The 10004-nt window shown below is 41.2% G+C and overlaps 1 protein-coding gene across 1 annotated transcript in view; it reads left to right on the top strand.

Moving 5' to 3' along the window:
* The first annotated feature begins 9460 nt into the window (after positions 1–9460).
* TMEFF2 (transmembrane protein with EGF like and two follistatin like domains 2) overlaps positions 9461–10004 on the top strand; it is a 186616-nt gene continuing 186072 nt past the window's right edge. The window contains exon 1 of the mRNA XM_068196325.1: positions 9461–9497. Coding sequence (XP_068052426.1) covers positions 9476–9497 — 22 coding nt within the window. The 5' untranslated portion in view covers positions 9461–9475. The remainder of the gene's footprint in view (positions 9498–10004) is intronic.

Below are 10004 nucleotides of genomic sequence, written 5' to 3' on the forward strand. Positions count from 1 at the left end.
ATCGGAGAGAGCAGCTGGTGAAGACAGCTCTGGTGTGGGTGCAACTGCTTTAGGGGAGGTGATACAGGGCAAGAGAGTGGATTTGGTCTGAACCACTACAAAGTGAGGGGATTAACTGTTCCCTGCTCACTAACTGCAATGCACTGTCTGAGCACACAGAGAGGACTGGGAGGTGGATAAAAGGTGGACACAATTTGGGAGGCTCTTTTCTCACATCCACTCAGCCACAAAAGTTATCTTGATCAGAAGAAAATGATCAGGCACCTGTGATATCACACAACCCTATTATAATGATTTCTAATACAGCAATTTCATCAACTTTCTCTGTCATCTCTCTTGGCAGACCACAAAATGCTCTCAAAGGAAAAGCCTCTCCTTTGCTGGCAGTGAGGGTTTAGGCCTGGGATGGGCATAAATGCACATGCACATTTGGACCACATTGCTCATGCACTGCCTCCCTCCAGCTGGCGGGGCAATCCAGGGTCCCAGCAGGGCCCAGGTGCAGGGATAACAGCTGGATAAACAGGCCAGATGTACTTGGTGGGAGTGCTGGTTCATGGTAAGTGAAGAGGGACAGAACTGAGCTCTGCAACCACATTCCCAAGGAAAGGAGACATGTAGTCATGTAGGCTGAAAGTCCAGCAAGGAGAGGAAGCACCAGTCAGAAGCAGCAAAAAAACATCCAAGAAGTTCAGATTTGACTATGATGTAGCCAAACTTAGTCTGAGAAATGGGGCATCTGTGAGAGAAGTGAAAGCTGCTCGGAGATTTGCCAGTTATGTGGCTGCGACAAGCTGCTTGTTGTGAATTCAGATGCCTTTGTAGCCAGCATCTGGCTCACAGTGAGCGTGTATTTTCAAGCATTTAAAAATAGAAATAATTTCCTGTTGTGTCAATAATGCTTTCTGAATATTACTCAATTCTAAATTGGGTGAGATAGAGTTCTTATCAGCTATCCTGAGGTATCAACCAAGGCACTCAACCCGTCTCACTGAATAATCTCATTAGTGCTTTCTTTTCCTTTTGGCTCCCCAGCATGTCCCAAAACATAGGATGTGCTATTTGTACACCCACCTTATGCATCTGAATCAGATATCAAAATCATGTGTCTTATTTCTCACTGCAGTGAACAGAAGGAGAGCACCCATACCAGCAGAACTCAGAACAGGGACCTGGATATGGCAGGCTCCCCAGGGTGACTGCCCCATCCCCTGCTGAAATCACTGATCGACAGGTGGAGTGAATTGATGAATAGGGTTTAGGGATAACTGTGGCCCTCTGGTTGGAAAACTGCGGCTCAGGATGGAAGATGGTTTAGTGAAGCAGCAATTTGAGAATTTGCCTAGAGAAGAGCAGGAGAATGCAAACAGCTCAAGTAAAGATAATGGGCATAAATAAAAGCCTTTAAAGTACAGTGTGTATGCCTTATTTTGGGGTAAAGTACTCTTAGGTTAATGTAGTTTGAAGGCTGCCTTACTCCCGGATGAGAAGCCTGTACATGGTGGTTTAACAGGCTTCGATATATGCTCATTAACTTTACACTCTTAGCTGGCTCTTCATAAATTTCTGATGTATTGACTCTTTTGGGAGTCCTCTTGGGTTTATTTTAGCTCTTTGTTGTAGTTTTACCAGAAAACAACAGTCTCTGTGATTTCTCAGGGAAAAAAATAACCCTTAACCCCAGTCCAAAAAAAAAAAAAAAACAAAAAACAAACAACAAACCCCAAAAACCCAACCACCTGAAAATAGAAAAATGTTTTAGAAGGTAGAAAAGTTAACAATGGTAACAATGGAAACAGAGACAGTTGTTCACTGGGGACACAGTGTACCTGTCACAGGAAATGCTGAATGCACCAAAAGAGTGAGGCAGGGTCAGTTCTTAGAATGTGATTTGTATGAAAATATGTTGTGTAGTTTAAAGGTCTAGTTTTGACAATCTTTATTATTACTTTATGGGCTTTCAAATAAAAAGTTGTACTGAATATTGTGCTAGCAATATTTATGAAATGGTATTATAGAATGTGATAAAAGTTTACAGGAAAGTGATTACTGTAACCATCAAGCACCATCTCGTCCCAAATACCAGCGATGGGGAAGAAAAGTGCCTGCATCAGATGAGTTAGGTGACTTCAGGGGGCTGGTGCCAGCAGGGGCACAGCCGTGCGGGCCACCTGAGCACATGGGGCTGGGGGAAATCAAGCCCTGCCTTTCTCGGGAGCCACCAGGCAGCGCCTTCTCCTTGCCGCGTCCCCGAGGCTTGCGGAGCAGCGCTGCCGGCGCTGCAGGGAGACGGGCGTGCAGCGCCTGCCCTGCAGCCGGTGTCGGGAATTATTAACTGCTAATGGCGAGAAAAACCATTACGGCACACAATAGGCTTTCCTTTCACACCACTAATTGTGTGATGAACTTACTTTGGCAGTAAATTGTCACATCTGCTGGGGAGAGAGATTACACTTAGGGAAATACAATAAATACAGTTGCGGCTCCTTTATCCCGGCATGATCGAGGCATTTAAAAAAAAAAAAAAAAAAAGGAAAAAAAAAAAAAAGAAAAAAAAAAAAGCTTGGCAGATAGAGCGTGTTATTTGCTAGACAAGGCTTTTGGGGGAGGTAATAATTTTGTAAGGGAATTGATATAGTAGGAAAACAGGTGAGCTTTCACGAGACCTCCTCGATTTGTTCTTTCCGCTCGGATTGCACTTCTGGGAGAAGCAACAGCAGAGGCCCTGCCTGAAGGATATTTTTGGTGTCAGTGCTAGCGGGAGATTCCCTCTGCCCAGGCACTTCCATTTGCTCCTGCTTTAGTAGCTTGATCCCCCCTTGCCCTGTTCCCTCAGCCATGACAAGGCAGCTGTCTGGATCTGGAAATGAATGTTCCAGCAGAGCCGAGAGTGGCATCGGGGATGGCCTCAGCTGCTGGTCACTTCTTGCTGCTGGCCACAGTGTTCGGGGTGGGCTCACTGTCACCAGGGTCACAGAACTGATCCTGATCAAATGGTACTTGGGCAACAAAGTCAACACATAAAAAATCTCGGTGTCGGGAATAAAAAATGGGTAGCAGGAAATAGAGAAATTAATAGTGGTTTGGGTTTTTTCCCCAGGGAGAGAAATAACTTTGGGACACTGAAGGACATTAGAGGCTGGGGGGAAATATGTCCCCAAGGCAGTATCACTGTGGACTCTGTGACTTTTAGTTCCTATTTCTAGTCTCTATTTAGTAATTATTAAACAACTGCTGGCTTTTTCATCTGCTGTATGCTGAAATGTTCTAGAATTTAACACTTCTATTCCTCTTATTAGTGAAACAATATTATGAAAGCAGACTAATTCTCATTGAATTGCAATATGATTTCTATTGGTTTTCAGTCTTAAGTCTGTCATTAGTCTTCAGGTCTTTCAAATACTAGTTTTCATTATTACCTATTTCTACATACTAGTTCTAAATGTCAATGTACTAGCAGAGTTTCTGTAGATTTTTTTGAGGCTCCATAAAATGTTGTCTGTGTTTCTTCACTTCTAGAAGCTGTTCTGTACTTATTCATTATTACATCTCAAGATGAATGACATTTTAACTGACCAAAATCTGTTGGAAGGCAGCAGAAAAAATGTGTTCCGTGAGCACTAGGATAAAAGAGAAGACAACAAGGAGAACACTTTGCAGACATATGTTTATTATTTAATTTTTCTACAGTAATCTGTACACAAGAATTGGATATTTGTATCTTTATTTAGCTGAGAAAAAAAGAAGATAATGTTACAGTAGCACTTGTTGCATTTTTGGAGATTCAGTTATATGGTAAAGATGTATCATGTCATAAAGAAAAGAGAAAACACATTTAAATTATCATTCTATCTTTTTAAATAAATATGAAAGGGAAGACTGGTTCTGATCTGTATTGTCATGTTCAAACCAGGCCTTATAATCCTCAGTCCACCAGAATTTCAGTTAGTGGAAATGAAAACTTTGGCCAAGAGATGGGCAACAGTATTACCAAAACATTGTTCCTAACAGTCCTGAAGAGTATTTCTAAACGTACCAGTGCAGCAGCAGTATTTCCAGTTGTGCCTACTGTTAAATGCAAGTCTCTGTTCCTCTCAGGAATTTGTTTTTCCTAATGCTTTGTGTGATGCTCTGTATAATATGTGCAGGCAGATTGTCAAAAAGTCACAGCAGTCTTTAGTGTGCCTTAGCAATAATCTCAAATTGCTTGAGAGGAATGAGAAATCTTTTATTTAAATGTCCTCTAGCAAGAGTCCTACTTTCAAACATATGTCTGTGTCGTGTCAGTCCCTCCTCTCAAAGCCAGCTGCCTTTTTCTATGTCAGGTCCATAACGCTGGGTTTGCCTTGCCCAAAGTCATATTTACACAATGCTCCTGTCAGTTTGATGGAGACAAATGCAGAAAGTGACAGATGGGTTAATGGTCCTAGCACGGTGTCATCACATCACTTCAGGAAATGGCATCAACATGCAATCATGGTGTGATGTGCTATTACACTTCATTTGTCTTTAGGACAATTCTGGAGTCAACAGCAAATCAGTGAGTGTCCCTTGCTTCACAATCAGCCATAAAACTGCATACCCTGCTCCTGTGAGCTGCTGATGCCTTAGTTGCTGCAATTGATTCTTGAGCCTTAACACTGTCTCTTGAGATGGACAAAAGTCAGAGCTTCATTTTTTCAGGAAATTCTGCTTTCATTTCAGTTCAGAAGGAAAAAAAAACCAAAACCCACAACAACAACAGAAATCCATCCTAAGTTCCAGACCAATATTGTGCAAGAACCAGAAGCACCCTTGCAATTATTATTGCAGGTGTGGAGTGGAATTAATATTTTTGTAATGTTTTGTGTTCCCAGTACTGATGGGTGCAGTGACCATTTAAAGTCAGTCCTTTGAGGAACAGCTGAGGGAGCTGGGGGTATTTAGAGAAAAAGAGGTTTAGGGGGAACCTTTTCTCTCTCTGCAACTCCCTGAAAGGAGGTTGTAGCCTGAGAGGAGGTTGAAGCCAGGTGGGGGCGGGATTCTTCTGCCAGGCAAACAGTGACAGGAAGAGAGAACTGCTTTAAGGTGTGCCAGGTGAGATTCAGACTGGACATCAGGAAGAATTTCTTCTTGGAAAGGGTTTTCAAGCCTCGAAATGGGCTGCGCAGGTTGGTGCTGGAGACACCCTCCCTGGAGGGGTTCAGTAAACAGCTGGATGCAACGCTCAGTGGTCAAGTCTGGTTGAGAAGGTGGTGTTGGGTCACAGGCTGGACTCAATGATCCTGGAGGTCTTTTCCAACCCAAATAATTGCGTGATTCTGCTCTCCCTTCTCTGCTATTTGCAGTAGTCCCCCCTCACCCTGCCAGGCTCTGCACTTCTCTGGGAAAGTTTAGCTTCCTTTTGCTGTCTGCAGTAGGAGAGTTTCTATTCATTGCCAGCTCCCAACTTGAGCCCAGTACCCCCAGTGCTGACACACAAAGTTTTGTAGCTCAGTTTTTATCTGTCTGCATTCACTTCCCTCTCATAGAAGCACTCCACAATAGGATGCTTTGGTATTACATAACGTCTGTGAATAGCGAGGTATTTCTGTGAAAATGCATTGTGAAATGAGTTGTATAGGACACAGAATATGACATTCTCTGGAGGAAACAATTATTTGCTCAATAATGTCTATCACATTCAGCTCTTCAGTTTATGGTACATTCTTGTAAGGGCACAAGGGTGTATTTCTTGGTAAAATAATTGTGTTTTAGCTTAGAATATCCTCTTTCACTAAACAAAAAAACATACATAAACTGTATAAAAGCAATTTCATCACTGTCATAAGAGAAGTGGACTTTTTCCACTTAATTTATTTTGAGAAAATGCATTTCCTGCTTATTTTCAAGACTGTTATTTTTAAGATATAGATGTCCACATAAATTAGATTTCTCCCTGCCTGAATCACAGATACAACTTCATATTGGGAGACCATAAATTGCATGAGGTTTTTTTATGGAAGAATATTTGTGACACTCCATTCTTTATTTTTTTTTAATTATTTTTTTATTCAGGTCTTCTGTGAATTGACTTGCAAACAAAAGTTTGCTTTTGTTTAATAGCACCAGATTTAGCCTTTTTTCCTCTAATGACAGGTGTCAGCAAAATGACAAGATTTAAATGGCACCCAGCAATAATTTTGTAGTGCCTTCATAAGCTTGGTTATCTGGTCTCATTAAAAAAAAAAAAATCCTTAGAGTATTAGAAGGTGTTCAAAAAAAGGCTTCTTAATTGTGGCCTCTTTGTCAATAGCCTTGAACTTTTCCTTAACGTTAGCTTTGATCACTGACTCTGTGTAATCACCTCCTATTTAGCAGGGGTCTCATCTCTGTCTAATGTGACCTTACTGATGGGCCAGGTCAGCCAATAAATAAAAGTAAATTGGAACTGGACTGTGACCTTCTATCAGATTTCACAGTTGTGTTTAGACTTTTAAAAATAAGGTGCACTACATGTAATCAAAAGGAGTTGAAAGCAGCGGAAGAGTGGTTACTGTTCAGGTGCACCTTAGGAATTCCCAGGCTTACTGCTCAGTTAAACAAGATTCTTGGGATCTTACTGAAGGGAGACGAGCAGTTGTGCTGCTGGAGGCTCTTACAAGGGAGCTCATAAAACTTTGTTCCCTCTTAGCAATGTGTAAAGTGTTAAATACTTCTGCAGCCCAAATGTCGTGGTTGTTTTCTCAGCCTAAGTAACAGAAGTGTACAAACATGAGACAAGAAAATGTCTGTCTTTACATGTTTGGGGTTTTTTTATAAACTGTGAAGTGTCTATTAAGCACCACCTGTCTCCAAGTCAAAAACAGTCTTTAGAGTAACTTTGGCACATACTCACATATGTAACATCTTCCGTGTGAAACTGAGTAAGTGTTGGATTTTTTTCCTTTCACCCTTCTTTTAATTCAGTTTTGTTATCCAAAATGGGTCCTAATTGAGTCTGGTTGTGAGTAATCTTACATGTCCTTGCTCCTTCTTCTGTAGGATGCATTCAGGTAAGCTTTATTCAGCTTGTGACTTCTGTCAGAAGTGGAAAGAAGGTAAAATCAGATATAAAAATATTCCCCCCTCAGTAAAGTACTGGCAATCTAACAGGGTCTGCGTGGAGCTTTCCTTTGGCAGGGTCAGATAGACATCTTAAGAGTCTGACAGATGATCTCTGATTAACTAAGACAAAAAGAAATATAAATCAATATTTATGTTAAGTAAATGGTGATTGGCATGTAGATGGGAAAATATCCAAAGTTTAAAGTAATTTACCCATATGACATACAAATGGGGATAAAAAAATAAAAACTACAAAAACTTTTTCAACATCTCAAAATAGGAGCATGGAGTTGCTTGCTGCAGGCCATACTCAGATACTCTTTCTTCTTATCCATCTCACATTTCTCGATGAACCACCCTACTGCTGTTTTGAATTTGTCAAATTCAAACCGTGTGGGAGCCTCTACTTTGTGCAGAGCTGAGCTGAGCCTCACATTAATGCAGTGCCTGTCACATAACAATACCTCTTTGAAGTACTTTTTTTACATGAGATCAGCTCAAGTACCTTCAACAAAGAAATGTACCTTTTCAATGCTCCTCCCTCCTTGAGAATTTTCACATAGGCTAATCTAGTCCAAATACGTATATATAATTTATGTGTATTTTGCATGCACCTTTTTGATCTGTATATTCTTATCCAGAACTGCCCTTCAGTTAAGACCCCTGATTTACAGATTGGTTCTGTTAACATGTTAGTTGTATGTTTTACCATTAGGAAGGCTATTCATTGCTACTTGTTAAATGCAAGAAGAAATAAAGCAGGTTTTTATACATTTGTCATAAACATCCCCAGCACAGGGATCAGGAGATCCAAGGAAGAATGATACACGGTTAAAAAGAGCAAAGTTTATACTGCAGATGTTTTAGTTCATGTATGTAAGAGTAAATGCTGGAGAAAACTAGAGAATAGCATTGCTGGAAGACTCAGCTCACTTCTGATTATTATGGAACACATGCCTTGAACAGAAGTATAACAAACTATTAAAAATCAAACAATTGAAAACCAGAGATGGAAAATGGTTTGTTGCAGAAGCTTCACTGGATGTGACCTTTGGCTAAGAGCACTCAAAAGTGTGCACACCACAGATCTGAAAATAAATGATGGACAGAAAATTGGCAGGATGCTCCCTGAGGTCTGAATGGTGTAATGTCATGTCGTTTGTAACTGCATGGGCATTTGTCACCGCAGTCCTGCACGAAGGACACACACTGTGCAAACCCTTGTTAATGTGTAACATTGCTTTTCAGCTCTGATGGTGAGAGCTGAGTGGTGTTTTCCCTTGTCTTCCCTGAATTCGTTGTGAGAAGCTCTCTGATACTTTATGAATTGCACAGTAGGGTCTGCTGTGAGATATTCACATACCTGATTATAGCATATGCCTGTACTTGACAGCTTCATTGACAAATTTGTTAAAACTCTTTTCTCTTTGTGCCCCCTCCAGGGTATCATGAACCGCATGTGCCAGGGGAGGTCACCCAGGGAGGCCCATGTGCTTGAGAGGAGCACCTCGTTTGCCATCTCATTCATACCTCTCAAGATTTTTAAGATGAATTATTTATCAAAGAAGCTTCTGTCACAAGTTCGGACAGCACATGTCTTCTTTAATTATTCCTGACTTTTTTCCTCCAGTGAAGCACATGGTGAGTTTCTTGAGGAGAGAGTAAAGGTGCTTTGTCTTCAGGATACCACAGAACAGCCTGAAGAAAAATGTCTCTCTATTTGCTTGTGTGCCAGCAGTGACTAAAGACTACAATATCCTGATATCTGTGCCACAGATCCCTGCTCAGATATTCAGCTCCCTACGTATGGGGGACTCCAGCCAGCACCAGTGGGAGCTGAAATGTGCTGGGCTGACAGTTCTGGATGCTGAAGGTCTTTTTGTCATGTAATCTGCATTTTAATAGACTAGACAAGACACCATCCAGTATCATCACAGTCTTGGTAATGAGGGGGGTCATGTGTTGAGAGGACACAAGAATTAATTACCCCAGCACTGAGATCAGGCACGTGTGAGAGGGGAGAGCTCTAGTGGGAAGGCGTCATGTTCACCTCCATCTGTGGACTGAACTTGCTGCTTTGGAAACCAGCCTAAGTTTTTCCTGTTCTTTTAATTTTTCCAGAGAAGAATTCAGTGATGCTTCAGGTGCCTCTCTGCAGGGGAATCAGTCAGCCTTCATTTACAAAGCAACTACATGCAGAAAGGCCAGAACACAATAATTTCTTTTTAAATGAAATTTACATTATTTATGACTTGCTATGAACATTGGCATAAGAAAGAACCCTTATTTGCAGAGACATTTCTGTTAGGACCTTAACATGTGTAAAACTCAAACAAACACACATCTGAAGAAGCCCTGGCATCCAAGGGCTCCCACAAACATCCCAAAAGACCTTTGTGAGACCAACACCATGGAACATGATCTTCTGACAGGTAAGGATTGCAACCTCTGCATAGAGAAAGGTATTTCCTAAATTCTTCCTCCCCAGAGCCTGTCACTGAGCAAAGCTGATGATGTTGGATTCCTGCTCTTGGCCAGCAGGAGCTGCCGTGACTCGTTAGGCAGAGCACACTGATGAGGAGGTTTTCCCATTAGCTCATGAGCAAATGTTCATTTCAGTCAATGTTTTGTGAAAGACAATTGGTAAAATACCAACAATTCCTGCATATGAGTTTTAATTTACCAGAGTAAACCATGCGTTTTTCGCTTAGGTCTAAAATGTGAGTTTAGGTTTTCAATGTAAGCTTATTCCTTTTCAGGAAATCCAAGCTATATAAATGCTTGATGTAAAAAGAAAAGCAGGCTAAGAGATAAAGTTAGAAAGGAATGAGAGTAAGGGTAAGGGAAGGAAAACAGCTCAATTAAGAGAGAATTATTTCCCCCCTCTCCATTTCTGAAATGAGCAATGAGGGTTTTGTCTACCAAGTTCCCTTTTGGAG

This window comes from Anomalospiza imberbis, chromosome 7 (genome assembly GCF_031753505.1).
Source record: "Anomalospiza imberbis isolate Cuckoo-Finch-1a 21T00152 chromosome 7, ASM3175350v1, whole genome shotgun sequence".
Taxonomy (NCBI): Eukaryota; Metazoa; Chordata; class Aves; order Passeriformes; family Viduidae; genus Anomalospiza; species Anomalospiza imberbis.